Below are 17282 nucleotides of genomic sequence, written 5' to 3' on the forward strand. Positions count from 1 at the left end.
GTTTTTAAGATTGGCTAGAGAATTTTTCACCTTTTACTTACATTATACTTTCTTGTCTGGTTTTGTGAAGTGAGATAAACGCAGCTCTACCATGTCTCCTTTCACTTGTCTACATTGTAGTGTTCTGTACTTTGAAACCAGGTTAGTGTTAAGAAAACTGAAGAGCTGGATTTGAGATGGTGTGCCCTCCCACCCCCCTGCTGACAGAGGTCCTAAAGATACTGAGGTTTATCATTAGCATTACTAATCAGCATTCAGATAGGGAAGGCAGGACCGCTCAGTGCTCTTACAGAAGGAAAGCAGGAAGATCTTCACTGACCAGTCCTCACATGCACACTCCAGCCTAGCTGTGGCACGTGCATGCCTTATTAAATTGCCAGGATAAAAAGAAAAGGCAAAACTTGACATGCAACCTGAAGCTATGTATGTGCACAGAGCAGGAGGTGTTGCAACAGGAGGGTGAGAGATGGCAAAACACACAGGACAAAGCCACGGACAACCAGGCTTCATTATTTCCACTGCACATGAAACAACTCCTTTATCCCTTCTCAAAACTCAGCCATCTCAAGCACCAGTTTCACAATCCCTTTAAGCTGGCTGGTGCGAGCTAACACTGCCACAGCAAAAAGCCCTCCTGCCCTCTCCCCCAGTCCCGACTGCTCAGTTCGAGCCTTCGCGCCATCTGCTCTCTCCGCAACAAAGAGCAAAACCATCCGGCCAAAGACCTGACAGTCCCACAGCCACAAACCTTCTTGTGCCGAAGCTAGCAATTAACAGAGCAAGGACTAGCAAGAATTAAAGTGTGACTTGAGCCCAGGGAACGGGCTGGAGGCCTAAGCCACTGGGCATGACAAAGAACTGGGTTATGAGCTGCAGTAATGATTAGTTTGCCAGTTCCTAAAAGTTTTGAGGAGTACATACACACACAAAAAAGCAGATATCCACGGAATTTCACCTGATTGATATCAACACTGCATAAGCTGGGCTTGCGTACACTGCAGCCTGTTTATGTTTACATTTAGTACTGTCTAAAATAATTTTGTTGTAAATATTTTGCTTTAAAGAGATTGTTTGGTTACTGGCTACTATTATTATTCTTCCTGGAAGGAAGAGAATGCTGGGCCTCCAGCCAACACCAAACTTCCTAAAGTTGATCGATTGAGAACTCCAGCACAGTTACTTGGAAAACCGACTCTGCTGCTACGGGGGGTGCACGGAAAGAGCCCCGCAGCACGCTGTGTGACACCACGAAACCAGCCTTTGTGCAGGGAACAGAAAAATCATATAAAAAGTACTGCTACTGACTTATATTTAAGGCCTTGTGTGTCTTTTTCTCCCTGAAGCTGGAAACAAGTGCTCCATCACGAATAAAGTTACCAGAACCTCCAGAACCACGGGGCAATGGATTTTGAAATCAGTGGATTTTTATCTTGCGGAGCTGCCGCTTTGGAGAGTGTCTTATGCACTACAGAAAACACAAATATATCAGGGAAGATATCTGGTTCGGGTGTTTTCTTTTCCAAGTGGGCATGCTTCAAAGTTCCTCAGGTTTCAGAAAAGTGGAGCAAGTCCAAAATAAAATGGATGACTGACTACAGAGGAACAACTTGACAGGCTTGTTGGTGCACAATCAAGTGACAGCATTTTATGCCTTAGTATCAACTCCACTTACTCAACATGCTTGTTTACACCAGAAATACAAAATATAACTGCTACCCATATAGCGCGTGTGTACACACAGAGAGCGAAGGCTTCTGTATAGAGTTATGACATTTTCAGGGACTAAAACCAGAAAAAGCCATTTAGTACACCAGATTTCAAGTGTACAGCCACACCTATCGTGGGCCACTGCCACCTGCACAACCGGGACAGGGCAGGGGAAACTGCAAGCAGCCCAGGAGCTCGTCGGGGCTTTCAGCACGCCCTAACTATCTGCCAAACCTCCAGCCTCCCCGGGTACATTCTTGTCATCATAGAAAAAGGTGATGGCTACAGTCGTACAGGTCAGTACCCATCCTCAGTCTGAACACCGACCGATACTACAGAGAGCGTGCTGGATTGAGAAAGGAACTGGCCACTATCAAAATTAAATGCCACTAGCTGTCATTCTCAATCCCTGACAAGCAAGATGTGAACATCAAGCCTGGCAATACTGCGCACATATATAAGTTTACATCATTTCTATGTCTATCATAGCAGTCATGGGTATTTTTAGAGGCTGGCTGGTGGACAGCTCTGTGACCCACATGATGACCTTTGGTCAAAGCGTACATGGCACTATGACGGGGAGGGGACTGAACTGTGGCAGTTTAAAAACCTTTCCTTTGACCTTAGAGGCCAGGAGAGGGCCAACACGGCATGCTTCCAGGCACATACATGGTTACATGGGGCTCGTCAGAGGCTGTAAGCCACAATGAAACCGAAGAAAATGAGTGCTAGCTAGTCCCATGCCAAGGACAAGAAGGGCCAGAGCCTTACAGAGTATTGTAAGGCTTCTCATTATGCTCTATAAATGCAAAAGAAATGAAAACAACTACTTCACAAGTCCACTCTAATGCAGCAGAACATCAAAATGCTTAGCCTATGAACTCAAATGCAGACTTCAGCCACACAGTAACAAAGACAACACAGCCAATTTTCCTCTTAGCAAGGAGAGGATCCATGAATTCCACGTAAGTATCTACCAACAATAATGAACATCTCTTAACACTGCTGAAGTACACCACACAAAACTTCTGATCAGCTCAAATCCAACTCTACAAATAATCCACAAGCATATGCAAGTCTCAGGATCAAAGGTGGAAGGGGACACTGAAAGGGGTGCACCTTCTACCTGGCCCACAGAATTGGCTGCAACGCACTGCAGAAACCAGGGCTTTTCCCACTGCCAGACACGACGAACAGGTTCTTTGCAAGCCGTGGGGTCAGACATAGAGGGCACAGCACAATACCGCTTCTGCCTGGCAGAGGAAGAAAATCCTATGGGGTAAAAACATATGAAGGTGATCTGGCTAAAAGATGAGGCTTCCTTTTGAAAAGCTACTCTATATAGAATTGCGAGTTAAAGATTTTCTGACAACGCTGCCAAACGAAGAAAAACCCAGTTCTGTGGGAGCTGCTTCAGCTCTCCAGGAGCCTGGTCTAATTGCATCCTTTACAAACCAGTGTAAAGAGCGAGAGTTCCGTACCAACATGGACAACTCATTATTTGGGGAACAGAAAATAGAAAAGAGGACAAGAATCTCTTGATGATGGCTCTTCTTTCTCCAATACAACCTGGGGAAACAAAGTGTAATTGCAATCTTCGTGGCCAGCAGCACTCTCACATACTGCAGAGGTTGTATGAGGCAGCAGAATAGACAAAGTTTATTAGGAGTTTACGTGTTAGACACATTGATAGCTTTTCCTCCTATATCATTTTGCTATTGCTTGAAGAATTAACCTGTTGCCCTGTTGCACGAAAAATTGAGGAATATCTACATAAATCATAGAGTAAAAACACTGATTTTCTCTACAAGTACTACATTGTATTTTTGTTTCATCAATAGCACATAATAGGCTTTGGAAGTATTTTGGCTGTTACTGCCTGGAACAGCTAATGATGGCCTGTTTAGTCAATAATAGTACCACAGACTTCTGTAAAATTTCATATCATATTTATCTATTTGTTTGCTATTTTTCTACATTTTAAAAAAGTATTTGTAACTGTTTTCAAGATTCACTTTGTTATGGAACTCTTCTAGAGCTGGGTACTGCAAGAACTAATCCAAGACTGCTACGGAAAAGCTGTTTGAATCTTTGTTACAGGTAGACACAACATTTCGGAATCTGAATTGACTTCAAGGCCATTTACATTACTTGGATATAGTTGTTTAGTGTTGAACTGAATTAAGCCTAATGAGGAACTTAAAAGTTGGCATTAATTCTGCTCTTTTGAAAGTAAATTTCAGCCTGCAATTATTTTTTTTTAACTTATTACATGAATCGTGGTTATTTAATGCTGTTCATCAATAAATGTACAGGTTTCATTGTATACAAAGTGTTATACACTCCCTCTTCTGGTAATATCTTAAAACACAGTTTCTAGACTCTATGTGTATCAGATGTTAGATTTTAAGTGTATCACATTGCCTGGAAAGAAAAAAAAAAACAACAAAACAGGATCATGTCAATATCTGGTAGTTTATTTTTAAAAAGCCAGCAACCTAGTGATCGAAAATGAGTAAATAAATAACAGGTAAAAATTACTGATCATAATTCTTAATTAAACTAGGTAGCAGCCTACCCACTTTGTAGCTGTACCTAAAACCAAAATGTTACTGATTTCTTTTAATTTGGTAAGAATATTGTCTCAACTTTTTCCAAGGGTGTGACACTCACATACACATCTGGTTGCTGTAGGTGAGAACATAGCTTTCAGAATGCTGCCTACTTTTCCTGAGGCAGCAGATAAAGAAGTTCTTACAAAACACTGCTTTTATGTAGGTCCAGCATGGGTAACCTCCTTCCCTCTAGTACCATACCTCCTTTTCTCTCCACTTGTAAAGAACTGGGGGCATTTCTCTTACTGCAAAAGCTATGCAAAAGCTACACATACACCTTATGCACCTCCTACTCTCTAAAAAATATTGTTTAGAGTACAGAAAATGAGAATTTTAAAATAAACTTAACAAGTCCATCAAGAAACAGTAAAAGGGACATATAAGATAGTAAACATCAGACGACCTATTAATAAGTGCACGTGCATGCACACATCCATCTCTTTCCTTGCTGCGCAGTGCCTGATAAAGCCGCGAGAGGTGACTCAAGTAGGACACACTGCTGTTCCCCCAGCCACCACCAAAACGTGCAAAATCCAAGCCTACCATGACGTTACACAAACCCACCAGCGACACTGCTGCCAAAACATTAAGAGAGGAAAGACCAGTGAAAAAGCTTTTGTTCATTTTGCCCTTTTAAACCTCTGGCTGCTTTCTTCCACTTTTCCTCCTCAATGCGGAGTAATAAAACCAGCACCATACCTACTTCATTCTCTTTCCTGCAAGGTCATTTTCTCCTACCTTTCTTATTTAGCTTCCCCCTCATTGTTTTCATCTATTTCTTTTTATATATATTTTACTCAAGTTCTTTTTTTCACATTTCCCTTTTTAGCTGTTCCCCCATGTCCTCTCTTTCTCCCCCTCGGACATACACCCACCCAGGCTACAAACCACTTAATCCTAGCCGTGCCGAACCAGCCCTGCCAAAGCTGCCACCCTTCTGCCTGCGCTAGCTGGGCTCTGCTGCCCCAGCCAGGTGTTGCACAGCTCTGTGCTGGGAGCAGTGGTGTCTGGGCAAAAAGTTGAGGTAATTGATGGTTACTGATAAGATTTCCTATCTATCCTTTGTAGCTGTGTTTACAGAGAAAAAGAGACTACGTGCAAATCCTCTCCCTTCCAAATGTGGCAGTTGTTTGAGAGTCGGCTGGTGGGACGAGAGGGTACACTCTGTGCCACTTGAAACTATGTGCTTCCATGAAAAACAAGCAAAAAACAACCCAAACTATTTTCTTCGTGACAGTTCAATACTCAACATTGTTTTTAAAGCTTCCCAGAATACTCGTCCCTGGAATCACGAAGCACTGTGGTGTTCATCTGAGGTCTGCAGTTCTTGGAATAATCGACGCAGTTCATGAGAACACATACTTCTCCCCAAAAAATAAATGAGGAAGGCCTTATAAATAATTGATCTGCATGTGGTCAGCTTTTGAAATTAAACTACTTTTAACGCTACCTTCCACCACCAAGTTCACATCTCGATGGCTCTGACACACTCCCAACTCTCCTCCACAACAGCAGAAATCCTGCCCTTTTTTATTCCGATCCAGGCTTCTTCCACCTCCCCAGCTCTCAAACAGGTTGCAGTTTCATTCCTCGGCACTCAGCTGAGGGCCGCGTGCCAAACCCTGCGTGCCCACGGCCTGCCCTCGCACTGCGTGCCACCTCCTCTGGCCGGGCTCCAGCCTGAAGGAGTGGCTTAGGCCTTAGAAAGAGCCCTTTTAGCTGTGAAGGAAACCTTCCCAGGATGTGGAGCACGTAAGCCAATGCAGAATGGCCTTCCCCGAACCTGCAGAAAATCTGAAACTATGCCTATGGGAGCTGTGCGCTGCTCCACGCGCCGTTCCATCATTCAAATTGAGTGCTGAATGACAAAATTAGCATTGACTTTTAGACCAGTTCACTCTCTTGCTGTCAATCATTTTTAATTGTAGACCTGATGCAACTATCCCAGCTGGCTTCTTACAAATTGAAGCTGTAGTCAAATATACTCAACAGCTACTCTTTTTACTAGAACTACTTGTCCTCTTTAGATCTTACTCCAACCTACTGATCAACATACTAACTTTCCCCCTCTTGCTGACCAACTGTTCTGTAACCAACAGTGAATGTAGCACTGCTTCCTCTTTTCCCATAAAGATAAATATCTTTGTTTTTCTTTCTTTCCACTTGTTCTTCCCCTGTCAATGTTTACCTTGAACAGTGAGCAGTTGGTCCCAGTCTCCAAATACCTAGCAAGAAGATCACTTTAAAGGGGAAGGGTTTTCATGGAACCCTTGTATAATATTGTATGTTAGACTTGTTTTTACATACTTTAAGATTTTAGTAAGAATAGAATAAAAAAAGATAATCTCTAGCCAGCCAATAATAAAACAAAAGGATTTCTGCATGTAGGTCTTCTGCAATGGCAGAACAGCACGAAATTATATTCACACTAACCAAAGGTAAGAAAACCCAAAAGCACACCAACGCACTTCGAGGTTGCAATACTTCAGCAGACACTGTGCTGTAAGGAGAATAACATGAGTTACACGGTAAGCAGTAAAGTGAACAATCAATTTCTTTAAATCCGAAGCTGAACATCACCTTTTTTGTTAGCCGATACTCAAAAGTGCTTTACGTCTTCAACCAGAGCTGGTCAAATCCACGTACCCACAAAAAAGGAGGAAGTTTTACTGGAAAACTGCCATCAACTTCTCTAACAGACGCTCTACGCTTTCATGTAACTAAGACCATAGCCATGACACTTACAAAAATCGCCTTCTGCACATGAACCATTTGCCTTGTTACAATTAACCACAGTGCCTAACTTCACCATCCCTTAAAATCTGCACGGCAGAACTTGTTTGTGACTTTAAACTCCAGCTAGCATGTTTGGTATTCAGCTAATGGCTTTGGGGTACACATTTCAAAGCCTGAAATGTATTTACAGAGGTTCTTTCCAGGTAATAATACTTTCTTATTTAATAATGCATTATTTAAGAAGAACTAAAGAAGCAGCTGAAACTTTTTTTTTTAAATGAATCCTGTGCTGACCTCTGAGTCCATTCCCTTTTGGGAATACGCCAAGACAATTCTTGCAAAAGCTACAGAATTTCAAAAGTCTCTGCCAAGAAGAAATTAAAACTAGTTGTTGCTGGACCCGGAGACTAAGATCCAGCTGCTGGAATCTGAACTGTGCAAACTACTGTGAGAGGACTGTGTATTTAAACAGAAGCTGCTGAAGCTGCCAATGATAATTTGTTAAATTATATACATTAACTTGAGCTGTAATATGCCAAATGCCACCTGTGCACGTTTGGCAATACGTTTGGCAGATTACTCCAGCACATCTGTGACACACCACACAATCTTCAAGTTTTATTTTAGTTATTAGACTACAACAGATACCCAAGAAAATTCCTACGATTTATATAAAACATTGTCATATCGCTTTAAAAGGACATTAGCGAACAGCGGACACTTAATTACTGAAACAAATTGCTTGCTGCCAAAAGTATGCAGGCCACAATGAAAGCTTATCCCTCCAAAACACATAGGAGCTCAGGCAATCTCCTACAAAGGAAAAAAAACAAAACAAAACAAAAACACACCAAAACCAACACAAAACAAAAAAACCCACCAAACAACAAACCCCTCAACCCTCAGGTCCAATGGCTTTGGAACAAGATTCAATACATTCCTTTCTTCTCCTATCTGCTTCAGATGCTGCCTTGCACAGACACTTTATCTTTGACTTGGCAATCCATGCTAAACACTCCTTCTATTCTATTCTAAACAAGCAACATCTGCAGAACTTTGAAAAATAAAGCTTAAAAATATTAACTACTGATGTCAGATTTTTCAGAACAAATACCTGATGCCAAATTGGAGCTAACAGAGGGCCGGACAAATTTATATTCATTTTGCAGTACGTCAGAAGAAACCAAATACATGACGCTGCAGGGACTGTAATACTTACATAAGATAAAACATCTGAAATACAACAGCATATCAGCAAGGATAGTTAACAGATCATTTGTCCCAATTAAATCGCAACAAATAACACATATTCTGTCTGAATCCAAGCACTTACCACCAACACCAAAAAAGCCCCCTTATGACTAGCCAAAGTAGTAAACCTGCTAACTGAAGGTGGGTGCGAGACCAGGCTCAGGGAGGAAGGAGTACGGTTGTACAATGAGATGAAGGAGCTCCACAAGAGACCTTACACTGACCTGCAGGATGGACCCAAGCAACACAAGTGAACATCTCTCTCTCTACTGCCAGGATCTGCCCGCTGAGTCTCTCCAGGCTGAATATAAGGTTATGGGATGACCTTCTCTATTCCAACCTCACAACCTCCTAGAAACCACAAAAGGTGTGTAAACCTGTATTATTATCCCTTTTCCAAATCCTATACTTCATGTTTAAACACGCACTGATTAGAAACCGAAATGCTTAAGCGACTCCCCACCAGCTCACAGAGCAGCTGCAAGCAAAGCTCACCGAATCGCTCACCTTTGCCACCGCATGCCAAACCTATGGAAGTTAATCAAAACACTAGACATAGCTTTTTAATGACTCAATAGTCCAGCTCACTATCATCAACTCTTTCCAATACGTACTGTACTAATGGCTTTCACAATCACCACATGACTCACACGCACTTTTAGTGTTACAGGTAGCCTTCATTATTACTGCTGAGAGTTTAATCCCATTTCGTATCTACAGAAACCAAGGCGCAGGCGAAACAAACAACTCTGCAAAAAAACCTAGGAAAAAACAGAAGGAAGAAACCCCACATCTCTACGCCGCTGCTACTGGCACTCTGCTGAGCTATCTCCTCTCTCTGAGCCACAAAGCAGCCCAGATGGTGCAGAGCAGCAGCTCTCCTCAGACAGGAGGCTGATAACCACAGGGAGATGCGATAAACCCGTGGAACGGCTGAAATACCAATGAAAGGTCATACAGCCCGAAAACCACGCCACTTCAGGGTTTCTACCAACAACCCGAAATAACTGTCGCGATGGCTTCCTCAAAGAGCAACCTTTCAGTGCAGCACGGGAACCGTATCTAGCACATTGTCACGGGAAGGAGAGAGAGGAAATAAAAGGGACACAGGCACATCCCGCTGTCTGCCGAGGGGGCCTTCTTGAGGAGCGTGACGGTTACCAATTTGACAGACAGCAAAGTCATTTTTATTGTAAGAATTAAATATTGACCGGAAACAGTGCAGGGAATTAAGAAATACACATGACTTAAATACAGAGGGAGAGTTCACACTGCATGCATGTTGGAGAGGCTGGCACAGGATCATCCAGAGTGGAGAGAAATGCTCCAGCTGCAGAAAAAGACTGTTTTTTCAGAATAGGTCATCATGATAAGCAATCTCAGGTGGTTCACCCATGAGACTGGATGCCTGAATATTCTATGGGCTTTTTTCCATCTTTCACCACGGAATTGCCCTTGAGCCACGCAAGGAAGATGTTGATACCACGAAAGCGTAACCATTCAAAAAGCAGCAGCAAGAATACTGTCAATAAAGGACTTCAATCTCTTGTCCAGCCCTACAAAGGAAGCAGCTGAGATCTGACAGAACAGAAGATTTGTCTTGAAACAACTCTCCTCGGCTGGCTGGCCTGCTGCTGCCCCGCCAGACGCCCAAGCATCACTGCCACCCTACGCCAAGAGGGTAAAACCACTGGAGTGTACTGACAGGCAGCTGCTGTGCACGGGCTAGAAGAAATACCACAAGCACACTGCAGATACCTCACTAAATTAGACTGCTTTTAAAAACTAACCCACACGTGGTGTTATGCACACCAAACGTGTCACCAAATTTTACAAATCAATGATAGCATATGTACACCAACAGCATAGAATAAGTTATTAAAATGGAAATTCATACTCCAATTGTATGCTTAGATTGCCTCAAAAAGTAGAACTTGATTTTGGATTAGTGTCTCTTCTAGTCATACCCATGAAATACAAAAGTATCAGTTACATAAAAAAAATCTGTGATCCATAGCAATAAAGTATCTCACTAAAAAGGCCAAATATTCTCATGAACAAGGTTACACTTAAATTAATTCTGACTACTTGTGGTCCAGGGAAAAAAGCCAGCATATGTCCTGCAATGCACTTTCAGCCTACCTAGTTAAGTAGTTTATCACAAATATGCTTTGGAAGAAGTCAGTTAGCTCATTAGGTTTAGCTAATAGTTTGTTTAGCCTTCCTTTGACAAAACTGACATTTTAAAGAAGCATTTTCTACTTCAGAAAACAAAATCCCATGTGACAAGTTTCAAAGAACACCAAGTACGAACGACACATACCACCAGGAGTTGTAGAATGCTTAAAGAGATTACTATTGCTTTGGTAACAATTAAAAATAACTTTGAAAGACCCTAACAACATCACTAAGGCGTAGCTTCACTGATGCTCTGTAATTTTTCAGAACTTGAAGTAATCTCTCCTTATCAATCCCTGAAATAATGCCACAAATAAAAGACCTAATTCAGGGAAAACTGACTGTGATGAATCCATTGAGTGTTTTATTTTCCTGTTGTTATGACAGCGTAGTTTTTGTTTTAAAGGAACTGTGTGTTTTGAGAACTTCAGCAGTATCCTTCTCCTGAAGTATACTGTGTTAAACAAACCCCACACCATTGCCTGGTAATCAATCACCTGCCATATTTATCAGCGTCCACATTCAATTTGCTAAAACAAGGGACAACTGCATAAAGATTTCAAGAATGTGAAGACTGATAAAAAACAATGTGAACTAGCGCTACACAAAATCACCAAGTCAGCGTTCTTACCTTTCTGAGGCTATTCGTTTGCCACACTAAGGTCCTTTATTGACATTCACCCCACCCAAGCCTGTTTTTCCTCATCAGAATGACCCCGCCTGTTTCCTCTGCACACCGCAGCCCTTGCCGAGTGTCTTCGTTGTTCAGAACGGGCTTAAGAAATACTACGAATAACCTCAGCATTTTCATCCCCTCAAAGTACGAATCTGCCATTGATGCAAGGGTGACATAAGAGAAAATTTCATGTTTAGAGATCATGCTCCTATGATGTGATACAGAATGGGAACTTTACATTAGTATTTATTCTTTTATTTTTAAAAAATATTTTCCATACCTTTATTTTGTAGTTCCCTCTTCACTCTGTCCCTTTTAAACTGCAAGTAGTGCTTACAGGAGAGTTTGAATTAACTTCACGTAACAAGTTTAACACTGGTACAAGCACCATTACAACACCCCATGTTTTCATGTCCATGGTCAAGAAGCCATGCCGTACCTGTTCACTCTTGAACTGCGTCTTCCATCTGCCCTCAAGGCTGCCATGCCAACAACTACGATACTGCTTCCTACAGCACAGATACCCGTTTGTCAGACAGTATTTGGAGATCACCTGCCGATTTCAGAAAGACAACGCAACGTATCTGCAGATATCCACAGCTCCCCACCACTACCGACCTGAGCCAGTTCCATATTACTGACCTCAGGAAGATTCAATATGCCAACACTCAGAACAGGGGACCATCTAGTTCTCCACATATTTTTTTTTTTAACTGTCAGAATCTATTTAATATGCTATTCTAGAAGGACTTCTTGGACATCCCAAACTAATATTCAGTGACAGGCAAGGAATCACACTGGCAAGGGGTGGACTTGCTCTTGGCTGATACAAAGGCCTATAGCAACCAGAGTAAGAAAAGCTGATGCTCTTCTCTTCCAGCTCCCTACAGCTCTGGAGACTTATGTTCACAAAATTGTGGGTTTTATAAGAACTTTTATTAGTACTGCCATCCACAGAATAACAGACAAACTAGTAAGAATTATGACACAAAACCTACTCAGATTCTTCTCCGAGTCACTCTGTGAGACACAACTGCAGAATCCAGCAGCAAGCGCAGAGGTACAATCCGTAAGGTGTTATAACACAAAAACAAACAAGTGAGAGGTGCAAAGGATAAGACGTTCACCCTCTGTACAGCATAGAAAGACCCTTTCCCAGTCTCCAGTATTCACAGAATCATGGGTTGGAAAAGACCTCTCAAATCAAGTCCTACCATCCACCCAACACCACTATTCCTACTAAACCATATCCTGAAGTGCCACATCTACTCTTTTCTTGCCAAAGGCCTGGATTATTCAAGACACAAGAAAAGTTCTCCCTTGTTCTCAAGGCTCGAAAAGGCTCCCTACCCGCATCCAGCATCTTCTATTCTTTTAAACACTGAGGCAATCAGTAGGTGCACTGGCCTAGAAAAAATGGAACGCGTACAAACACGCACACGGAGAGGAAGGAGTAGATCAGAAGATGCTCTGTCCATCTTTTTTATTAGCATTGGGTCAGAAAACATCTCATTAATTTCTCAAGAAACAAAAAGCAGACTACCAAAAATGCACTATCCAAATATTGTCATAAAATTATTTGAGCTTCATTTCTAGTCTTGAGAGGAGTGCGGAAAAGAAGAATTGCCAATCTCTCCCAGTTAGGTTTGTAGGAAGTAACTGAGCACTTGAACTTGCGCAGCACTTCACATTTTCTCAGTCCTCTCTAAACACTGGCTAACATCAACCAACACACTAAGAGCTTCCTAGCATAGTTTATGTACAAAACCATCAGACCAGTAAAACAAACACGAATTGATACTTTTGAAAATAAATAAGCAAGCTTACTGGCCACTGGAAGCATACTATGTTTTACAATAAAATATGTAAGTTTCCCTTTTAGCTCAAGTTCACAGTTCCCACTGTAACAGAAATCATGTAAAAATAATCTGTATAAATACACAAGGAGAAATGACACACACAGACACAAACACACTACATACACTGTCTGTGAAATACACTACATATATTATTTCAAAATTGAACTGTATGTATGCAGCATTTCAAGTAGGCATTAAAAAATAAAAGGAACAAGATCTTTATGTAACTGCACTACAATGTATATAAAATGATTAAACACAGGTTATGTTCTTTGACATTATTTATAATGTAATGATCTATGTAGCATCAATTTAAAAAAAAAATTGCCAGGCTTAATCCTGATTTAACCTCACCCTTAGTTATTAAAAATAGTTAAGCACTTACCATAATGTGATTGAAATGCCTGTGGTTTTACGACCTGATTACAGTGGTTACACATCACCAAATAGAAATCATCATGAGCCGGGCAAAGACCAAATATTGGCATATCTAAAAACAAAAAGACAAAATGGCATCTCTCAGCTGCTGACAATTATTGAAAAACAGTTTAATTACAGAGCCATGACACTAGTGTTGAATCATAATTTTAATACATTTGTATCAAATTTGAAAATGAGGAAAAAAGAGCATATAATGCAATAGATAATTTTGTGCTGGAGTATTACAAAAGCAAAAATCTTCCTACAAAGATAAATGTAAAATGAGTGATTACTTGTAGAAAACATCTATTAGAAAACTGATTTAGGACTGATTATCTTACACCAGATGCAAGAATGTAATAAAAAAAGGCTGACTTCAAATGACAAACACAACATAAGAGGGGATGTTTTATGTATTCTGAAAAGGGTTTGGATTTTATTCCAGTTTCAGTAACTGAATTAAAAAATGAACTTTATTTTCTATTTAATTTTTTTAAACCATTTTAAACATAGTCGTTTACCAGCCAGTATTACAGGCCTAATGGTTTTATTTGTTTAACAGTGCATTATAGCCAGCCATCTGCTGCCAGAGATCTGTGTAACAGCTATGTAAGAGAGAGAAACAGAGATAACAGTATGTCAGAGCATGTGTGGATTTCAGAGATAACACACATACTTGCAGACTTTTACTAATGAAATTAGTTTCTACAATTTTGTTTTTAAGAATACAGTTTCTCAAGAATATCGTTTAACAGTTAAAACTGCATTCACAGACTACTGGAGCATTAAATACAATATTTACTACACAACTTAAAGGTCTATTACACTTATAGAACTGTCATTCAATCAGTAGAAAACAAAAAATAGGAAACTGCAAACATAGTAGTATAAATTCATTATTGCCAAACACATGGCTAAAGGATCTATAACGCTATTCAAAGGTTTAAAACTGATATAAGAGAACTTATTTTCTTAGAAAAACTCTCAAGTAAAATATTTATCTTAACAGTAACACAGAAATTTAGTTAAACCTATTTACCTCTCTGCTAGAGCTGACCCCAGAGTTTTGTTTTAAAGCTGCTAATTTGCCTGTGTGTATTTTAACAAACTCCATATTTCTATTCATTAATGGAACACCAATTATGAAATACATCAAGTGGGCTGCATTTTAAGAGCGCAGGTGCCATAACTCAAGGTAACCGCTGGCAGCACAACGCTGCCAGCCCTGTGGAGCCCCACAGACTCCACTTTGTTCCTCGCAGACAAAAGAACATATCCACACCCAACGCCTTCCAGAATTAAGGGCTCCCTTTGTGGTAAGTATCTTCATCATAAAAATTTAATTACTTTTCTTTAAAAAAATAAAATGTATCCCAGGTTTTCCAAAAACCTTCTTAGTGCTACATTAAAGTTAAGCATGATACCTGCAATAACAGCTGCCACTGAATTTTGCAGTTGGACGTAAATACAATGACCATGGACATCTGACAAGGATGACACAGATCAGAGCTACGCTTAGATAAGTCACAGGCACCTTTTCACAACTGAGGTGACAATAAATAAATAAATAAATAATCTGATTTGCACTTCTTTCAGTAGCAACTCCTGCTTATTTATTTATATGATATTTATTAAATAAAGTATTAAGACCTTGGGCACACCCAACTTACTGCAAACTAGGCAAAACTAGTAAATATATGCTGGGTGAGGAAATCAAGTAGAAATAATAAACTGCTATTTTTCAGTATCTACCTTCTGTGATATAATATTAGGCTAGGTAAGGGGGAAATAAAGTATGAACCTAAATGTCATTGCTAATATTTCATGTAGGAGCTCTTTGGGTATCCCTGCATAAAAAAGTTTCCACACGGCAAGCAAATACTGCAGGGTCACTTCCATTTGGCTGCTAATACACCACGGTGAATGGGACAATAACGGCGCGCGCTGCCTGCTATTTACACTGTTGATAGCACGCAGACAGGCTACTACCATGTAATGTCTAACGAACTGTAAACCCACACCCTGTAACCTGTTCTTGGACCTTTCCAGACAACACGGGATTCGCAGGCTTTACTCCAGCTTGTAGAGCATGCAGGAGATCGTTAACAGGAGGAAAGGACTGCCTGCTTCTGTGTCTCTTGCAAGATAAAGCACTCCTTGACACTAGTCCGAGACATCACGCTCACTCTATTTAAGTATCCTTTTCTGAACATTTGCTGGCAATACAGAGCTGCAATTTTAAATGACAAGTGAAACAAATTGGCAGAAATTGATGTAAACAAAAATATTTTCCTATTTCAGTTTGGGGATCCCAAGAAATCCGAATAATTCACGAGCATCCCTTACACTGTGAAGCACATCTTGAAAATTTTAAAATCAAAGATTCAAGTGACAGAAAGCAATGCCAAAATACTGCAAAATGCACAGACTCCAAAAGAACCATTATAAGAGTAAAACCTCTTGACACAGAAAAGGAGATTTGCTGCACACTCAAAACCACAGCCGTGATTTCACAGGAACTCGCGCACAGGACTCCAGCCAGATCACACAAATCAACGTAAGAGATCATCTGCCCCCGCAGTACTCGCCTACAGTACCGATAACCGGGCAGCATCGAAACGTAACGAGCGAGGGAGTAGTGAAGGTGAGAGTCCTAAACGCAATTCCTTTTGTTTTCTCGCATGAGGTAAAATAAACTTTTTATTATCAAAGCATTTATTTAAAATAGATACCATCAAATCCTTTTGTTAGAGAAACCCACAGGGCCCCGAGTCACACTGGAACCTCTGCTGCACGCTACATGAACACACGAGACCAGCCCGTAAGGCCCGCAGACAGGACAGCAGCAGGCAAAAGCAGCATCAATACTGCACGGAGACAACCCTAGTTCTAACAGCACCTTTGATGCTGTAGGAATGCGACCCAGCCAAGATCAGTTAAGAGAGCTGGAAGAGACCCGAAAGCACGCTCCCCAGCCCAGGACCCTCAGACTCGGGCAGGTAAGCTCCCAGGTGTTTAATGTGCTTCACAGCCATTTTAGTCAAGCAGAGCAAGGTTTCAGGGAAATCTTATTTCTGTTTCTGTATTCCAACGGGTCAGATGCCTGTGCGGCATTGTTGAGAATGACAAATTACACCGTGCAAGTGTTAAGAGAATAACACACAGAATAGTTTAACAAACTTACGTAAGAAGTACGTACCAAGACTAGGAGATGGAGGCCTAATGTTTCTGCTCCCCCCTCAACCACTTCGGAAAGTTCTCAAGTCTTGCAGTTGATATTCTAACGTCTAATACTTTATACCCATTCCATCTAATGACATGCAAATTCTCTATTTAAAAGTCTAATGAATTTTATAGTATTTCACTGGTGTCATTTCCAATGCACTGTTCCTCTGAGTTTAAAGATTACTTTTTGAAATACTTCACTGTAAATGTAAAGCCCGTGCCTCTCAAGGAAGAGCCTAGCAACCGTGATTCATATGTTCCTCTTTCAAAGCTGGGCTCATTTAACTCTCTCCATCTGGGAATGTTTTTCAAGGTCAAACTAAAAATTTAAACCAAGACCTCAAACTTTCCATTAATTTTTCCATAAATGCAGTATTTATACAGTATCACCATACAAATACCGTTACAGGAGCTGCTAGTTAAATTCATTCTATTAACACCATAAAAAGAAATAACTTCATTTACCTCCATAATACGAAACCTCCGAACATCGTAACCTCCAGAATCCACTTCTCCTTTCAAATGTAACTTGGCTACAGCGTTTTTAAAAAGGTAACTTTAAATGATATATTGCTGTACTCTTTACCAAGACTGGAACAAGCCTGTGCCATAGGC

The 17282-nt window shown here is 40.8% G+C and overlaps 1 protein-coding gene across 6 annotated transcripts in view; it reads right to left on the minus strand.

Moving 5' to 3' along the window:
* The window catches only part of ATXN7 (ataxin 7), a 90054-nt gene that overhangs the window by 26388 nt on the left and 46384 nt on the right, over positions 1-17282 (minus strand). For 5 of the 6 annotated variants that reach the window (XM_075432302.1, XM_075432301.1, XM_075432303.1 and 2 more), the window contains one exon: positions 13408-13512. The exons of the other annotated variant lie outside the window; for it this stretch is intronic. In XM_075432302.1, coding sequence (XP_075288417.1) covers positions 13408-13512 — 105 coding nt within the window. The remainder of the gene's footprint in view (positions 1-13407; positions 13513-17282) is intronic. 6 annotated transcript variants of the gene reach the window in all.

The sequence above is a fragment of the Opisthocomus hoazin genome, chromosome 11 (assembly GCF_030867145.1).
Source record: "Opisthocomus hoazin isolate bOpiHoa1 chromosome 11, bOpiHoa1.hap1, whole genome shotgun sequence".
Taxonomy (NCBI): Eukaryota; Metazoa; Chordata; class Aves; order Opisthocomiformes; family Opisthocomidae; genus Opisthocomus; species Opisthocomus hoazin.